The 19,573-nt window shown below is 36.9% G+C and overlaps 3 protein-coding genes and 1 pseudogene across 4 annotated transcripts; 3 read left to right on the top strand and 1 right to left on the bottom strand.

Moving 5' to 3' along the window:
* The first annotated feature begins 448 nt into the window (after nt 1-448).
* LOC117629076 (cyclic nucleotide-gated ion channel 1-like) lies at nt 449-2,157 on the top strand. The gene is made up of 4 exons (XM_034361594.1): nt 449-501; nt 833-1,316; nt 1,502-1,705; nt 1,849-2,157. The coding sequence occupies exons 1-4, from the start codon at nt 449-451 to the stop codon at nt 2,155-2,157; spliced, it is 1,050 nt and encodes a 349-aa protein (XP_034217485.1).
* Nucleotides 2,158-3,257: 1,100 nt separating this feature from the next.
* Nucleotides 3,258-6,324, top strand: LOC117629075 (annotated as a pseudogene).
* Nucleotides 6,325-13,185: 6,861 nt separating this feature from the next.
* Nucleotides 13,186-15,386, top strand: LOC117628778 (leucine-rich repeat receptor-like serine/threonine/tyrosine-protein kinase SOBIR1). The gene is given in 2 exon segments (XM_034361302.1): nt 13,186-13,803; nt 13,805-15,386. Coding segments are annotated over 2 exon segments (1,902 nt in total). The 5' UTR covers nt 13,186-13,245; the 3' UTR covers nt 15,149-15,386.
* Nucleotides 15,387-15,507: 121 nt separating this feature from the next.
* Nucleotides 15,508-17,700, bottom strand: LOC117628125 (protein MHF2 homolog). Of its 2 annotated transcripts, XM_034360497.1 has the most exons (7): nt 17,622-17,700; nt 17,492-17,540; nt 17,354-17,394; nt 17,183-17,222; nt 17,013-17,066; nt 16,809-16,913; nt 15,508-15,825 (listed from the first exon to the last, which is right to left on the bottom strand). In XM_034360497.1, exons 1-6 carry the CDS (start codon nt 17,643-17,645, stop codon nt 16,810-16,812), a joined length of 312 nt encoding a protein of 103 aa, XP_034216388.1. In that variant the 5' UTR covers nt 17,646-17,700; the 3' UTR covers nt 15,508-15,825; nt 16,809. The 2 variants fall into 2 exon arrangements, with proteins under 2 accessions (XP_034216388.1, XP_034216390.1); XM_034360499.1 differs by lacking the exon at nt 17,013-17,066.
* Nucleotides 17,701-19,573: the final 1,873 nt, after the last annotated feature.

The raw sequence follows: 19,573 nt of genomic DNA, 5'->3' as shown, positions 1-19,573 counted from the left end.
CTATAAGAAAAGCTACACTATCCTCAGTCCAAATTCAAAAGAATTCCTATAGAGAAATTCATCATCGTGCTTACGCAGTATGCTCTACTTACCGTTGTGCAAGCTTGACTTTTTATATTGGCCATATCTTCGTTCATACATCTTGCAAGTTTTTATTTTAATTTAAGTATAACACTCACTAGTTCTGTGTTTTGATTTGCTTAGATGTTAACGGCTCATTAAAGAAAATGGAAGTTTATGTTTAGGAAAACAGAGCCAAATCTCAGTATAAAGATTTCCTCATGATGGCTACTAGCTAAGAGTGCTTAGATGAAAGCAGCCAGGTTGGTCCAATGTATAATAAATACTCTAACTTTCAGTTGTCCATTTTTGCAGGGAGGATTCAGTGGGATTTTAAAAAGCTCCTTAGGTGCATCATAAACAAGCTTGAGTGGTTAAGTCATGGCTAATGGGAAAAAAGAAAACACGTTTAAATGTGGAAGACAAACCTGCCACTGCCAGGTTAGTTAGGATTTTATCCACAACGTTCACAATATACATTGCGCTATGCCATATCCCTTTTTTTGTTTTGTAAGAAAGAATTCATAAAAAAATTAAAAAATTAAAAAGATTCCTGAATTGCCTACTAACAAATGAAACTCTTGAATAGGAGCGGTCCTAGTGCAACTCTTTTTTTCAGGAGAAAAAATTTTATGGACGATTCCATGACATTTATGTATCTCTCTCTCATTGAGTGACATATAGTTACATAAGAGAAAAGCCTCAATGACAATTTTTTCATGTTTCTTCTACCTAGTGGGAGCAATAAATTATTTGCTTTGTCTGTTTTCAGTGGTGAACAACATTCGATCCAAAGAAGAATTATCCAGCATTGGAGAAACGCACTGGTTCCGTTTTCGAAATCTGCCATCGAAGATGAACATAGTAGTACCAATACTGATAAAACTCCTGATCAACCAAAGTCATTCCTTCAAGAATGGTGGAGCACCATATTTGTAATATCATGTGTGTTGGCTGTCTTACTGGATCCTTTGTTCTTTTACATCCCTATCGTTAAGGAGGATAGGAAGTGCCTCAAATTGGACAAAAGGTTGAAGGCAATATCCTTTGCTTTACGATTGTTAACAGATCTCTTCTACATTGCCGACTTGATGCATCGAATTTTAGCTAGACCTAAAGCTAGGACAACAAAAGCAGATGAGGCAGTTCCTTTTAAAAGAAGTACATCCATGAGTACGAATGTTCTGGCAAAAGCTAAGAGGATTTTGCAATCTTACATCCTACCTGACATTTTAGCTGTTCTACCCGTCCCACAGGTAAGATTAAGTTTTATATGTGAGGTAGATTTATTTCCCAATTTCTCTGTTTGTCATGGTTGATTACTTTAGAGCCGTATGAGCTTAGATTTTAGGTTTTAACTCTCGTACTCATTAATCAAACATTTGTCATACAATAATTAGATTTAACAATTGCCTTAATGGTCCCCATTATTTATTTCCAGGTAGTAGTTTCCATCTTTTCAAAAATGAGGGGCTCAAGATCATTGAAAACAATGAAGTTTCTAAATTTTCTTCTTGTGTTGCAATATGTGCCACGAGTTCTTCCTATCTATCGATTGTGTCATGCACGTAGGAAGACTCCTAAAAAGTCGGGCACATGGATCAAAAGTTTTTTCAATTTCTTCTTGTACATCCTTGCCAGTCATGTAAGTTTCAATGTTATCTGAATTAATTTTAAATGCTCAAAAACTTGAAATAAAATGAAGTTAAATTTTTAGTTTAAATATCTTTCAAATGTAGTTTTCTCTGAGCTCCAATATTCATTGACTAACTTTTTTGGTCTTGATAGGTATTCGGAGCCCTTTGGTATTTTTTCGCTATTCAACGAGAGACAGTTTGTTGGCAATATGCATGCCGAGGTGAAAAAGGATGTGAGCCTAAAACTTTTAGCTGTGATGACCCTTCTCCGACAAATATCAGAGTTTTAAATGATTTATGCCCTATAAAGCCATCACATGCAACTTTTTTCGATTTTGGTATATTTAAAGATGCCATTCAGTCTGGCGTGTTACAGTCAACAGATTTTCCAGAGAAGTTTTTGTATTGCTTTTGGTGGGGTCTACTTAATCTGAGGTTTGTACGTATAATTATCGTTTAATATATATAATTTTAATTCTTGCATTTGAATAGTATTACAATAATTAAAGAAAAAATTAATTTACTGAGTCATCAAAAATTAACAAACAGTTTTGATTTCTGAGAACTTCATGAACAAATATGTTCTTGCATACATATGAGTTTAACCAAGTTTGCTAAAGTGGATGTGCTCACCCCTCTGCACCTGTGTTCGAATCCCCCTCCGTTGTAGTTTAGATTATATTAAAGTATAATATCGTATGGCCTAAATAAAATATACATATGTTATCTTATTATCACTCAATTGGCTATAATTTAATCTTCCATATACAAGAGTACTATATTTAAGATTCTAGCACTCTCAAAGAAGTTTTGTAGCTCAAGTGGTTAAAAGCATTTACTTCTAGATGTCTGGATTATGTTTTGGTAAAATAACAATAAATTTGATCCTCTGAATTTCTAAAAGTAGAGAGTTTCCTCATAATTAATAACAATATAAACATATATTGTATGCATTAGAATATGGGAGACTCTCCAATAAGTATTTTAAGTTAAGGGTTGGTTACATTCTTCTAATCTTGGCCGTTGGATTGCATTCATTAATGTGTTAGTATTATCTTAGATGTAATCCAAGGGCCGGAATTAGTAGTATGTAACCAATATCCTTAACTTAAATACTTATTGGAGAATGTCCCTTAGAATATTGATAAATACTACTTTAAATCCAAAATGCCTAATCAAACTCAAACCGAAATTCTTTTTACACAATCACAAAGATATAAGAACGAAAACATAAGTAGAGGATTTATATAAGGGTTTGGGACTTGAGGCTTACAGTTTACTTATGAAGGAATTTAAAATATTGATCATATGATTCACACCAGTAAGAAAGTAAGCAGATGGAATAATTGACAAATGATTACAAAGAGCATATATAACTAGACTTTTTAACTTTAATTTGAGAACTTGTTGCTAGCAAGCAAGGTATATTTGTTCACAGGGCTTTAAATTCATCTCCATGTCATTAATTATATATAAGGCTTACTATGGAAACCACTCAAAAACTAAACCAAGTTAGTTTCCCACCCTAGCTCCTCCTAGGCATTTGGAAGTTCAAAAATTATGACCGACTTAAGGCAGTGGGTGGAGCGAATTCGGGCCATTCACAATCCCTCCAAATCCTGCATTGTCGATGTCAAACCAATTCTTCAACTCATTGATGAAATATTTTATCAAACTCTTACTCATCAGGACACTGATGGCCTTCTAATTGTATTAATTTATTCTCTACTGATCTCATTTGCTTTAGCTGTGCTAATTAAATACTTAATCAAGCCTAGTTCCATATACAAAATACAGAATTGCATTATAATCAATCATTATAGTACTATAGTTTTATTTTGGTCACAAAGTTGCTTTACTTCTGGTGCAGGGTGATACTGGAACATATGCAGATACAGCGCAGGACTTGACCACTTTAGATGACTTGCTCCAAGGGTTGTGTTATCCCATACAAAAGATATATTCCGAGGTTAATGAATTCCATCTCAATTGTAATTATATAAAATATATATATACATGTATTCTATTACTGTCGTTTTGGGTTAATGCCTTTGTGATCACTGTTAGCCAGATTTCTATGTTCAATTCTTCGATTTCCAAATGAAGCTGCATTTTCATCTCTTCCTCATTATTATCTTCTATATATGGTCAATCTAACATTGTGTGTTCTTCGTTCTATTAAGTAAATCATTTATGCGATTAATCTACAAATCAGTAAGCACAGTGTGTCCATGTTCTGGCAGCTAAGTTGCCAATGCTCAGGTGGCGGTGATTTGGATGCGAGTATGATGGAGTTACTCAGGACCCTTAAGTGCTATAGATGGGAAACAAAAGTGGTGCTAACTCTAGCTGCTTTTGCTGTGTATAATGGAGAATTCCGGCTTATGGCTCAGCTTCGCATTAAGAACCCATCAGTCAAGTATGCGGCCATCCTGAAGCAACTATCAGTGAAATCTCAACTTAAGGCCATTGACAAAATTATTGAGTCCATCATCAAAGTTACCAAGTGCTTCGTCGAGTACGTTGAGATGATCCAGTCCAACTGCATTTCAGGAGACACACCCTTCTGTCAGAAATCATTCCTTTCGCTGTGTATCTTGTCCTTCGAGGCACACTGGCTTGTGCCTTTCATATCTCCGTCCTCACTCAACGCAGCAGAGATGAGTAAGAAAGCAGCTGCTACCCTTTTCGAATTTGGAAACCATGATGCATGCATCCAATTCATCATTTCAAAATCTACCTAAACTAACAGCACCTCTGTCCTGCTCATTTTAGGTACATCGCATCAACCATGGAGCCAGGGGAACTACCAAGCCACGCTTATGAAAATAAAGACGACATCCCATGGGAACTCACAGACTTGGCTGATTTGCTTGATAAATGTCATCCATGTGTCGGTGAGCCCTTGGATTTTCAACTTTAGAACTACACACCTGCATGATGCGTGAATGTACCATTTGCTGATTACAATTTTTCAATTAAGATCATCAAAAACAAGTTCTTCTCTTGACTTTTCCTTTCAAAGTACACCTTACATTTGATAAAATGCTGAACGAAATTCACCATGGGATGCAGAAGAGAAGCGACATGAGGAATATTATAAGAATCTGAAATGCCTTTTCCCAGTCCCCCACCAGGACCAGGACCTGGACAATGTCAAGTATTTAAGGGCACTGATTTCCCGGAAGGCTGATACACAACCACTCGAAATTGGTACAAGCAAGTCAAGGGTATAATTCATACCTTCTTCTCTGCATTTCCCTGACTTCGTCATATTCCTTTTTGTTAAAATAATGAACCTAAAAACTGATTCATTACATATCATCATTTCGATTAGCACCAAAAGTTCTATCTTGAAGAGCTAAGAGGGAGGCAAGTGTTACTCTTGATATCCGATCTTAGTCTGAGCAATGAAGAGATTGTGATTCTTGATCACATCTACAAAGAACGGCAGAACAGGGCAGAAGTCAAGTATGAGATTGTTTGGCTTCCCGTTGTGGACGCAACCACTTGGGATGAAGCAAAACGGTTTAGATTTGAGGACCTAAAGTCAAAGATGCCGTGGTACGCGATGCACGACCCTCTAATAATTGAGCCACCGGTGATCCAGTTCATCAGAAACGATTGGCATTTCGACAAGAAGATGATTATAGTGTCCTTGGATCCACAAGGAAGGGTGTCCTCCCCGAATGCCATCCACATGTTGTGGGTATGGGGCAATCAGGCTTTCCCTTCCACTGATAAGAAAGAGCAGGTACTGTTGAATACAGAGAGCTGGAGACTCCAGCTCGTTGCCGATGGCATTGATCCAACCATACTGGACTGGGTAAGTGCTAGAAACTTCGGAAAATATGTTGACAGACTGTGAATCTGAACCATACATTACATTCAATCGATAGCACTCAAGTTAGATAACATTTTCCTACATTCATATGTATCTATCCATTTATTAAGTCAAAATTCATGAAGAACTAAAGATAATGTCGGAACTTTTTTGCTTTATCAGATAGAGAAAGGGAAATATATATGCTTGTATGGAGGTGATGATTTGGAATGGATTCGGAAATTCACGGAGAGAGCAAAATCTGTTGCAAGACTTGCTGGTATGTCCTTGGAACTGCTTTATGTAGGAAGAAGTACAGCAACCAGGGAGCAGATCAGGAATGTGAACAAAGTCATTGAAACAGAGAACCTGAGCCGGTTCTGGCCTGATTACACATCCAATTGGTTCTTTTGGTCCCGAATGGATAGCATGCTGTGCTCCAAGGCTAAACACCACAAGACTGTAGAGAATGATGAGATACTGAAGGAGATCATGACTTTGCTGAGCTATGATGGAAGTGTCCAAGGATGGGTTATGGTGTGGAGAGGCTCAAATGAGACGGCCAGAGCCAATGGACAGCTGACTCTCCGCACCTTGGATGACTTTGAAGCCTGGAAAAATGAAGCTGCTAAATCAGGCTTCGTGCCTACACTCAAAGCTGAACAGATAGGGCGCCACAAACCGCAGCACTGCATCCGTTTGACCATTCCAGGGTTCGGTCCAGACATTCCAGACAGAGTGGAGTGCTCGGAGTGTGGCCGTGAAATGGAGAAGTTCATCATCTTCAGCTGCTGTCACGATTGAAATATATTTTGTTCAACATGATATGGGGTTTATCATCTTCTGTTTTGACTTGAAAAAACCATATGGGATCTGCACCCCACATCACTGCACTAAATTAGTCCTTCTTGTGACAGATTGATCTGCAAACAACGTGACCGCTGGAGAAGTTGGTCATATACCGCTGCTGTAACGATTGACATGCGTATGCATTGTGAAAAAATCAGGGCCGGTCTTGAGATTTTGAAGGCTTTGTGCAAACCTTAAACCAGGGCATTACATAAGCTAACACAAACTTAGACCATTACGTAATGCCATACAATAAATGTTTTATTTTTCTTAAAGTGACCTAAGTACCCCTACTCCCAAGGGACAAAATTAAAATTTCATAAAAGAATTAAATTGGATTAAATTGATTAAATTGGGTCAGGGATGTTACACCTTTTGAATAATCACCATGATTCTGACCATGAGTCTTTGTTATCATAGATCATATTCATATATTAAATATTTTTTAACACCTAATTTATTTTGTATCAATATTCCAGGAACATCATTAATTGGATGCAATTTTTTTGGTCGAGTCAATTGGATGCATTATTTTTGCAAAATTGAAGCATATATAAAAACAATCGTGTACCACTTTACGAACCACATTTTTAATCGAGGTGAGCCCTATACATGGATTTCGTATGTAACATTCAACATCGACCAACTGAGAGGGGGTGATGTGCCTTATATGTACATGCCCGCCTCCATCTAGCACTAGACATTTTGGGAGCTCACTGGCTTCAGAGTCACGGGAACTCCGAAGTTAAGCAAGTTGGGGCTAGAGCAATTACAGGATGGGTGACCCACTAGGAAGTTGCTCGTGAGTTCCCAGAAACAAAACCATGAGGGCAAAGAGGTGTGCCCAAAGCGGACAATATCGTGCTACGACGAAGCCAATTCCCGGATGTGACATCTTATCTCTATAGGCACTTGAAGAAAAAAAAATCTACATGAGTAATTGAAGAGCTAGCATCAAGTCAATGGTGGGGACGTAAGCACGTAAGCACGTGACAAGCAATGTCTACACATAGGAACATAGATTGATTTAAGTGTTTAAACTTGTTTGTGTCTAATGACTTGCCAAAAACCCACATGTACGTATGCTTTACTGCGTCCACGTGTTATAATATGGACGGGCAATATAGTTAATATTTCCCACTTTTATGATATAATATCAATAAATATCCATTTATATATTGTAACAAATGAGTTATACCATGTGACATACTCCCATACTATGTACACTATAATTACTCGCACTTAGAGCATCCACAATGGGCTCCCTAAACCACCTCCTTAGACAAATTTTAGGGAGGAATAGTAAAAATGCAACTCCAACCACGCTTCCTATCCACCTCCTAAAATAAGGAGTCCTCTAGGAGCTCCTAAATCTGATGAGAGAGAAATGACTTCTAGTGACTCTTTATAATTTAATGCTGTTTTATTTAATGAGTATTTCAAACCTTTATTTCATGCTAGCTAGTTTTTATTTTATTTTTTAATAAAGATGGACCAATCAAAAAAGAGTTATAGCATTTATGACTCTCCAAATTATGGAGTACGGTTGGAGTTGAAATTTTTTAGAGATCTCCTAAAATAGCTTTCTTATATTTTTAGTTAAATTTTAGCTAAGAAATAGAGAGCATCATTGTGGATGCTCTTAAAGCATCCACAATGGGGTCCCTAAACCACCTCATTAGACAAATTTTACGGAGAAATTGGAAAAATACAACTCCAATCATGCTCCTTATTCACTTCCTAAAATAAAAAGACCTCTAGGAACTCCTAAATCTGAGGTGAGAGAAAGGACTCCTATTGGCTCCTTATAATTTAATGTTGTTTCATTTTATGCATAGTTTAAACTTTTAATTAATACAAACTATTTTTTTTTTATAGAGATGATAACCAATCATATTGAATTAAAAAATAACTATAGTATTTATGACTTTCTAACTTAGGGAGAATGACTGGGGTTCAAATTTTATAGAGTTCCTAAAATAACTTTTGTGTGTTTTTAACTAAATTTTAACTAAAGAATAGGGAGCATGACCTTTGCGCCTTCATAATTACTAACTAATTCCTTGTGATCGGGTACTTATTATTTCAGTATGTGGTTGTGAAAGTCGTTGGGATATAGAATGTTGGTGTTCACATCGGACAAGCCTTTAAATAGTGGTTGCAACATTATGTGATTGATAGATAGCATAGCAGTTTGGATCTTTCCACGAAAACAATCAGTTCCAAAACAAAAAAAAAAACAAAAAAAAACCAAAATTTTAATTTGATCCTTATTGTCATTATGGTGGTTTTGCTGCTAGCTAGGTCGCATTTGCATATGACTCTGTTCTTTAAAGAAATTTTACTAGTCATGTACGTAATAAATTTTCAACTATAATTTTTATACTACTTTTTTGCAATTTGATCCTTTTTATTTTATTTTTGTCATTCGATAGGGAGGGAAATGGGAGAGTATTATATTGGGTTGCACAAGACTGTCTTTCACGGGAATCGAGCTCGGGTGCCCTGTGCAAAAATCCTCAAGATTGCCTCAAGATTTTCTTAAAGTAAAAATCATCATCAATTTGCAAACAAATTACAAATTAAATCATCTTTCATTATATAACCAATCAACATGATAATGAAGTAAGTCATTTAGTATATATAAATTGAAATTTAGATATATACTTGATTTGAATTTAGATTTAAATATGACTATTTGCTTTTGAGTGACATTTATGATTTTTTTTTTTGCCCATTTTTTGTGTTGAAATCCTTGAAATTGAAAAAAAAAATTATCAAAAGATTAAAAAAGAGAGCCAAAGAGAGATGATTATTACTTACAGAAAATAACGTGTTTGCCTTTTTTATTATTATGATTATTAATTGTTGTTACAAAAAAAGGACCAAAAAAGAACTAAAACTATGATCTACACAAGTGAGCTTTGAAGTCGCGCCCTAAATAGAAGTTGAGCCCCTACAAACCAACACAACTAGAAATATCTTTGTGTCAACAATTTGCTCACTCGGTATATATATAACATTTGTTATACATATATTATACACATTAAAAAAATCGGGGCCCTGTGCGGCGGCACCACTTGCACACCCTGAGGGCCACCCCTAGAAAAAACCATATGGAAATCTAAGATCTGTTATAAATAATTATGTTGGTTTGGTCCTCTGAATTTGAATAGTAGCTTCTACTTCAGAGTCTAGTAATAACACTGATAACCAGCAGCATATTGTTGCAACTGCAATTCAAGATGTAACTCCTTCAGCTTCTATAACTTAGAGTCTGATTAGATTTTGATTATTGATTAGGAGAGTGCAGGGTGCACGTTGTTAAGGTTTTATGTATTTGTTCACTTGTTAATTCATTTTGGTCTACTTTTCTTTTTATGACTTTACACGACATGGGTTCGTGTTCTAAGGGAAGTTGTACGAAAGAGACACCAATATAAGTTGCAATAGCATTCAACAAAATATTCCGCCCAATCAAACAATGCATTATAAAGTTTAAGGTGATATTGATAGAATAGTTAAAAGAAAAGAGAGATTTCGGTGTATAAGGCCCGTTTGATAATTATTTTATTTTTAGTTTTTAGTTTTTAGTTTTTAATTTTTGTGCTAGAGTATAAAATAAAAATGAGGGAGAATGAAAGTGAGAGGGAAGATGAGATTGGAGGAAGGACAGTGGCGGATCCAGGAAGTTTTCAAGGAAGGGGCAATAACAGTTTGATAGGACGGAATTAAAAAAAATTAAAGAATATATTATAATTATTATTATAATATATATATATATATATTACAATAGCTATAATTAAGTAATTGAAGCAAAATAATCAATCTTAAAACAATTTTTATCTAGACTAACTTGCTAAAGAAATAAGAACAAGCTAGGGGAGGTTTGTGGAATTATACATACATATATGCTGTAGTGATAACGATTTGGTTTCAACAGAGTGGTCAAGATTCAACGTTTCACTTTAACTAGTTGGGCTGTAAGTAAGGTTTTTATTCATTTATTGTTTATTTATTAATTTTGTCAAAGTTTGGGCAGAAAAAGGAGTTTTATTTCACCAAAAACAGTAGAGGTTGACTTTAAAAAACTTCAATGAAACGTTCGTTTCATTAAACAAAACTAAAAGGACGACGTCATTTGTGAAAAAGAAAATTAGGGTATAGATTTATCTTCCTCCTTTGTGAACCATCTCCTCAGCCTCCATTAGAGATGCCCCAGCCTCCATTAGGGACACCTCTACAACACATCATGCACCTCGCATCGCCTTGAACCATGCTAGTATGTGTAACTTGCCAAATGATTAGCTCCTGGAGGTGATTTCTAGAACCCTTACTTAACGCTTTAAAACCTTGGGTGCTAGCGCAGAGGGGCAAAAGGGGAGGTGCAGGTGCACCTCCTTGCACTTCTGTAGGTCCGTCACTGAGGAATGAGTAACAAAAATGAAAACAAAAACTATTAACTGAAATCTAGTACAAAAAATGAGAGTGCTGGTAAATGAATCCTAAAATTAACTAAGTACAACCTACTATCAAATTATTTATTGAATTACTAATTTACCCTAATATAAAATGATCAAAAAAGATATATTGAATTGTAAAACAAATATAATTTTAATAAGTACACCATACTCACCATATTCGACCATAATCAAACATTAAAGAAAGAGAAAGAAGGAGGAGAGAGGAGAATGGGATTGGATTGGAAGTATTCTAAGTATGCAAGAGTCACAAACTAGAACAGAGAAAGAGAAAATCTGATAATCAAGCCCATTATTTTGCAATACCCTTTATTGTTGTAGACTTCAATGGTTCGATCATTTTATCCCTAGATCCACTGATCTATTAATCCGGAAGGCTACTTTTCTCTTTATCGGCTGATTATGATTGCTAATGAATTCAAGCAATATAATTATTGATATTTAAAAAGGGGGGAATTCCAGTGATACTACAGGAGTAATCTTGGTCTTTTTTGGGGAGTCACAGAAGAACCAAAAAGAAGCAGAGGAAAGTGTGATTTCTTGGCCTCTTTGATCTTCGTCTTGGGCTCACCCCATATTCTTTTCTTGGATCTCGAGTATAAACGTAAACGGTCTCTTGTTGCTTCTTGTGCTATCTCTGTGTATTTTGATTTGTGTCTGATTTGGTTTTTCCAAAGATTATAAGGAATTTGTCAATTTCTTGGCCTATTATGATCTAGGTCTGTTTCATTTGTTGTACTCATAATTAACTACTTAGGATTGGCATTAGGGTATTGTGTGATAGAGTGTATTAGGGTGTAGAGGTATTTTTGGTAGTTAAATAGATTGTACTTAGTTAATTTTTCATTTTAATTAAAATATTATGGTGTACTTAGATCATATGATGTACTCAGTTAATTTTAGGGTTCGTTTAGTAACACTCAAAAATAAAAACTAAAAACTAAAATTGAAATTGTTACCAAACGAACTCAGAATACTATTTTTCCAAACCTTATCACTAGAGACTGGTAGGTGAAACATATTTGCGTCGATAGACATAATCAAAAAACAACCATAACTTCTTCTTGTGCTTCATTTTCTTGGAACCCGCAGATATCAATTAAGGATGAAAAACAGCAAAGCAACATTTTCCCTGGAATTCAACACGGAGTGATGACAAATACACAAATAATGGGAGAGGCTTGGCGACTGGGCTAGTGGTGACTTTTGTGAGCAATTTCTGGCCCACCAATGAAGCTGGTGGGAATCTTTAATCTTAATCCTTTTCGGGTCAATATCAAATATGTATTTAAAATATTTGATCCAACGGCCAAGTATTTCCCAAAGACTTGCCTTGCTTTTTCCGTTGACTTGACCGATGGTGATTTGAGAGGGGATGACCCGAAGACTAAAGACTATGGGAAGTTTCCAAGTCAAGCTAATTAGTTTAGCCCGATGAAAGGGGGAATAGGAATTAGAATTGAGTGTGCAGACTATTGCATCCATTTGGCATTCACCTGTTAGCGTGTATATGGGGGCTCGAAGACCATTACAATTGTGAATCGTGTTTTTTTTTTGTTTTTTTTTATTTTTTTAATCATGAGTTAAACGTTTCTTCACACGGAAGATAAATAGAATTTAGATGGCTAAGACTAAAAGTGTTCATCCATACACTTGCAGTTCTATATTCGATTCATCATCTCCTTATAGCTTGTATCGAACAAAACAGTACTAGTTAACCCTCCTAAATGTCCTAATTTATGAGTTGAGTCATATTACCTCTTCAATCAATTTATGAAGTTAGTATTGTGAGGCCACTAACTCCAGGGTGGTCAGCACTTAACCCTACTTTCAAGGCCATATTCTCCCCTCTCTTTGACTATGGCATTCCATGTAACCGAAAGAAGAACTAATAGTTAGTATATTTTAATTCTGGAAGAAAAAACACCTTAGGGATTTAGATTTTTACAAACAACTACTAAAGATCATGCATACACAAGATACCATGTAAATGATGGAATTTACAATAAGAGATCAAGAAAAAGTAGACTAATGGTAACTCAGTTTAGGTTGGTTATCACTTTTACTCTTATTTTATTTTTTCTCTGTATCGTTTCAATTTTATTATATGTCTCCGAAGGAACACTCTTATGTTATTTTTTCAAAGACACATTATTAAACTAGCTTAATTTAATTTAAATAGGGTTAGAAATGTGATGATTAATTTAATTATATTACAAAACTGAGTAGGTTTGTCTGATTTGAGACTTGGATTTACTGTGAATGGGCTCCACATACCATTCATAATTCCACAGCCTCCGGCTATAAAGAACCAAAAAAACAAACAACCAAGCCAACCAACACGAGTATGAACTAGCATTAGTTCAAACTTCAAAACAGCTTTTCCGGCCAAAAAATGGAAGCCTTCTCAGGCAAAGCCCACCTCTGCGTCCTCACCTTCCTTTCCCTCCTCCTCCTCATCCATGCAAGGCTCAATCTCGACCCTTCAGATCTCCAAGCCCTCTCCATCATCCAAAAAAACTTGGGCCTCCAAATAAGTCAACCTCAAACAACACCATGCAACACCCCTGGCGTTTTCTGTGAGCGAAGGCTCTCAAACAACAACACTTACGTCCTCAAAATCACCAGGCTGGTCTTTCAATCCCAGCGGCTTCACGGGTTTCTGCCTCCGGCAATTGGGCGGCTCTCCGAGCTCAAAGAGATCGCTCTTGCAGACAACAGTCTTGTTGACCAAATCCCGTCTCAAATCGTTGACTGCCGGAAACTTGAGATTCTCAACCTCAGAAACAACCAGTTCTCCGGGGAAGTTCCAGCCCAGTTGTCCAAGCTCGTTCGCCTTCGAATCCTCGACCTCTCGTCCAACAAGTTTTCCGGGAACTTGAGTTTCCTCAAGCTTTTTCCCAACCTGGAAAAACTTTCCATTGCTGACAATTTCTTCTCTGGGAAAATCCCAGNCTTCCATTCGTTCCTTTCGCAATCTTCGGTTCTTCAACTTTGCTGGAAATGAACTCCTTGAAGGCTCAGTGCCTACAATGAAAAGGGTCGAGATTTCAGCATCTGATGTGCCAAAACGTTACATCTTGGCTGAGAATTCGAGCACAAAAAGCCACAACAATACTTCAGGTGCAGCTCTTGCACCCTCTGGGAGCGGAGCTTCTAATGCTCCAGGTCCATCTCCAGCACCAAAGAACAAGAAGCATAAGAACAAGAAGAAGAAGCTAGGAGGGTGGCTGCTCGGATTTTTCGCTGGAGCTCTGGCTGGGAGCATATCCGGGTTCATCTTCTCTCTGCTTTTTAAGCTGCTCTTAGCTGTGGTAAGAGGTGGAGGCAAAGACTCAGGCCCAGCAATTTTCAGTTCTCTGATTAAAAGGAAGGAGGACTTGGCTTTCCTGGACAAAGAAGATGGGTTGGCTTCTCTGGAACTTATAGGAAGAGGTGGATGTGGAGAGGTTTATAAAGCTGAATTACCAGGAAGCAATGGCAGAATGATTGCTATAAAGAAGATTATTCAACCCCCTAAAGATGCTGAAGAGCTGACTGCTGATGAACACAGTAAGCTTATGAACAAGAAAATGCGCCAAATCCGATCAGAAATCAACACTGTGGGTCAAATTAGGCACCGAAATCTTCTTCCTCTGTTGGCTCATGTGTCTCGACCGGATTGTCATTACCTGATCTATGAGTTCATGAAGAATGGAAGCTTGCAAGACATGTTGAATCAAGTGTCGGAGGGAACGAGAGAGTTGGATTGGCTTACTAGGCACAAGATTGCACTGGGAGTGGCTGCAGGGCTTGAATACCTTCACATGAACCACAAACCTCACATCATTCATAGAGATCTCAAGCCAGCAAATGTCCTGCTTGATGATGATATGGAAGCTCGAATTGCAGATTTCGGGCTTGCAAAAGCAGTGCCGGAATACCACACGCATATCACAACTTCGAATGTGGCGGGAACTGTTGGCTACATTGCACCAGAATACCATCAAACACTCAAGTTCACAGACAGGTGCGATATATACAGTTTCGGAGTGCTGTTGGCGGTTCTGGTGATGGGAAGGCTTCCATCTGATGAGTTTTTCCAGAACACTAATGAGATGAGTTTGGTTAAGTGGCTGAAGAATGTGATGACTTCAGACGACCCTAAGCAGGCAATTGACTCAAAATTGTTGGGAAATGGATATGAGGAGCAAATGCTCTTGGTTCTCAAGATTGCTTGCTTTTGCACTCTGGAGAACCCCAAGGAGAGGCCTAATAGCAAGGACGTTAGGTGTATGTTGTCTCAAATCAAGCACTAAGCACCCAAGCATGTGTTTGAAATCAATGGGAATCCTACTAGATAGATTGTCTCTGTTTCCCTCTTTTCATATGTTATATGATCAAATAGCATCGTATGTTATGTAATGAGATAGTATGATGAATAAGAAACCATTGTGTTTCACTTTAAACGATATTAGCAGTTAAATACAGCACAGAAATTTGTATAGATTTGTATTCAGACAATTTGGTTCAAGTTTTATCCCTGACTTATCTTTCACAGAGCTCATCTTTCCGGTCACCTAGTGGAGCTAATTGAGTGAGTGGAATAAGGGTGGAATGAGAGTCAATCTCATCATGTACCCTAATACTAATTAAAGGAAGGCTTACAATAATCATCTATGTAATTATAGCCTGTGGATATATATAAGGAAGAATGTATACATTCAATCAAGAGTGAGTCATTAGGATATCTACATATCGAATTCGGTTTACTCATATATAACAGAAAGGAAAAGAAAACAAAATGGCCTGCTCGTATACGCCATAAACCTTGCAACTCCCATTTCTCAAGATTTTCAACAGAAACAGAAGGGAGTACTCTAGCTTAAAAATGGCAAAGTGAGCCCGTATTAGCGAAACAACAGTCTCATACAAGATGTGGTTCCTAAGAAACATTCTTATTGTAGATGCTTCCAAGTCGGGCAAGTTTTGAAACCTGAACCAAAACAGTCTGTCAAATTACCAAAAGACATGCCTCGAAAGAATTCATGCTTCAAAACAAAATGAAATTTCCACTGAGAAAATGAAATTTCCATGCAAGTGCAGCCCACAGAAAGGAAGGTTCCACATAAGTGCATTCCATTACTATTCCTAAAGACAATAAAAGTGCCTTTTGTGAAGAAAAAAATCAACTTCTCCGGCAAGTGCTTTTCATGCCTAATGCATTTTCACCTATTCTTTTGGAAAATATTTTTCTCTTTATCTCATTTGTCCTTCATAAGAAAAATTTATCAAAGCATTATGAAAATCACTGGTGATGTCAACACCTTAAATGCACAGAGCAGTAATCAGGTCCACTATCCTGTTTAATAATTCAAAATATTTCCCGTAACGAGAAGAAAACCAAAGAAGAATTTTCTCAGATTCACCATGTGAATCACGTGGTAGCAGAGAAAATTGAAAACAAACATCAAGACTTCAATTTCAACAAGTAAATTAAAGTTGACCTGAGGGTTCACTCGAGTAAAGAAGACATGTTTTTGTGTCTCATGGACAAAAGAAAAAACATTTTGAGCAGTATGAAATTATGAATATAAGTATAGATTTCACCTTATGCGTAGGCAGTAATCAAGTCCACTTACCCTGTTTATATCTCTAGTTTTCAACCAACAGAAAGAGAGAGAAAAATTTATTGGTTTCACCATGTGAATTATATGGAAGCACAGATACAGAAAATAAACATCAAGCTTCAGTTTCAATGGCAAGTACATTAAAACTGATGTGAGGGTTTTCTTAAGCAAAGCAAACATTGTTTTTGTGTCTCGTGGACATATAGAGGCCTATGAGGGCTCCAGTTTATCGCAAGTGTATTACTTTCCAAAGAAATCATATTCTCAAGGATTCAAATTGTAAGCATTAGAAAAACAAAATAAAAGCAGCAAAACGGAAAGAAAAAAGGAAAAAGATCCTTTTCAATACCTCAAAAATCCAAAAGCAATTGTGGGAGAACCCGCTCCAAGTGAGTTGCTTCAATCTTACTCACGCCCTCTGCTTCAGCAATTGTAGCAGCGCGCTGCACAGCCTCTGCCTCAACACAAATTGCTTTCTTAAAATGTCACAATAAACACACACAAAGTATGAGCACATAGTCTCAATTAAGCAACCAAAAGTTTGTGTAAAAACCTATGACAAAGTTACGGAGAAGTTCACAACTCAGTTTTACGGCATTCCCATTAGCTGCATAACAAATTTGGAGCGGAGAAACAACAACAAAAATAACATGAATAAGAAAAAATTCCATTACATATAAAAAAGAATCCCATCAAAATTGTAAAAACTATAATGTGAGAAACCTGATGTGGGGCGATTTTTCTTAGATGTTCCAGCTCCTACCTGCCCCAATTAGCAGCCCAAAATTAGCTGATCAGTAAAGCTGAAGATTAGGATTTTCTCCCTTGCCCTAAATCAGTTCCATAAAGCTTAATAGCAATCAATTTGTGAAAATGAGAAAGAACAATAAGTACCTCGCAGTCCAAAGCATCGGTGCCTTCAATCATTTGACGCTCTGGAAATCGAAATAGAAACGGACAAGACATATGAGAAAGAAGAAGAGGTTGTAAATTAATGGAGCAAAATGAACAAAAATGGCGCGGAATTCAAACCGAGAGCTCTACTGGACCAGACGAGCTTGAAAATGGCATGAACAAGATCCTGAAAAATATATAAAACAAAATGTAAGAAGCATAAATAAACATTCAGAAGTAAAATTGAGAGAATAAATTAGGGTTTTACAGGTTCGAAAGTATTTTCCTCCATGGGAGAGACGAGTGAGAGATTCAGACGCCCTTTTTTCTTTTTTTCTTTTTTTTCTTTTTGTATGAGTTGCTGGCGCTCTTTTTATCTTGAAGAAGACAGTGTCGTTTTACTCACACTGCTGTCGTTTACAAAGTCTATTAGCGAAACGACGTCGTCGTCTCTCTCTTCTTGTAGCGATTCACAGCCAACATCGCCATTCTCCTCTTCGAAATGAAACCCTTTTCGGCATAAGCAAACTCCAAGGAGTGAGTTACTCTGTAACACTGTAACTTCTTCTTCATCGATTTCAATACTTCTCTCTGACCCCAAATGGCCAGCTTTCTTCACAAACTCAACAAAAATACACCATACCTACGAACAGTAACATCACTCAAAACCCATCTTTTTCCCAAGCCCACACCTTCTGTCATTTCCCATCACAGCCATCTCGGCCATCCCAAACCCGAGTGCTCAGAAAACTCAGTTCCCCATTTGGGTCCTTCAAGCTTTCACAATGTTGAAACTTCCAACTCCTTTCCCATTTTCCCCAATTTTCCATTTGGGTATTGCATGAATCCAATTTCCTCAACTGGGTTCGAGCAGTTGGGTGCTTTTGAGGCTGTTGAGGTCGAATCTAATGATGCACGGACGATTTGGGCAGACAGTGTTAAGAAGAAGAGGAAGAAGAAGATGAACAAACACAAGTATAAGAAGCTCAGGAAGCGTCTTCGTCGAAAGTCCAGAGCTTGATGTGGTAGTGAGGGTTAGGATTAGACTTTTGTGTTCTCAGAAGATTCTGAACTCTAATTTCTTCACTCAGGTTTACTTTTAGAAGTATTATGCATTGTCTGAGAAATTTTAATGGAATTATCGGCTTGTTTTGCTTAAATTATAGAATATGAGAATTGTTAAGTTTACAATAAGATACATTACACTTTGGGATTAACAATCAACAATCTCATTTTTCTGATCAAATGGATTCATATATTTTGGTTTGAATAGATGTTTATAGCGTATTCATTCTCTTAGTTATATAGCAGTCATCGTCTTAGTATGGTTGAAGAATGCATGCTTCCTTCGCAGATGATTGTGCGTATGGTTTATAAGTGCTACAGTTCTAACCATATGCACGGATGTTTTCCCACAATTTTCATGTTTTCAATGTTACCTAGAGTGTCGGTAAGTGCTAATTTTTGTACTCTCTTACTTGCGGTGTAGGCATCATAAGGTTATATGAAAGATAATCTTGCTGATAGATCACATCCATTAGGATTTCTTTCTGTTACTATCCTAAGGTTCCTCCAGGTTTCTAGATTTTGTCTGACTTAGTTTTCCATTTTTCTGAACTTTAAGATATACAGCAGTTACTGATTGTTTGAGATGCAAGTTATGCTTTCAAATCAGTTTTGTGGATAGAGTCACAATATTAGCATTACAAAGTATCATAACTGTTAGTACCTGCATTTCTATCAGATTTGATTCATTCCTAGGTTGGTGCATCAGGCTAGATATCTAGGCTACACATGGATCATTTGGTTTAAAATCTTTATCATTTTAGATTATATGCTCAAGCTTCGTTTTACTTCCCTTAGTAGCAAATAAGACATTAATGCAGTTATTAGCTATATTTTGTTTTGCTGTTGTATCCTTGTTTGATTCAGTGTTCTTTTGGTGCTTTCTGGTTTTTCTGAATTGGTTGTTGATGCTCTTATGTCAGTCGAAACGTTAATGCACTTATCAATGTTCAAGGGGTTGACAACCTCGTGTCAACATACAGTTCAATGGAACATCACATTTAACAGAAGTTCCATTCGGTCCCCTGTGGTATGTTATGCTCATTTTTCTTTTGTAGAGGATATAGGCTCTAATGAGTATCGCAAAAGACAAATCAAGATACTATTTGCTTTGCGCTGGACTGATGCTTGCTGGACTAAAGAATGCTTGTCTTC

Source organism: Prunus dulcis, chromosome 5, assembly GCF_902201215.1.
Source record: "Prunus dulcis chromosome 5, ALMONDv2, whole genome shotgun sequence".
NCBI lineage: Eukaryota > Viridiplantae > Streptophyta > Magnoliopsida > Rosales > Rosaceae > Prunus > Prunus dulcis.
This window is presented reverse-complemented; position numbering and strand designations above follow the sequence as displayed.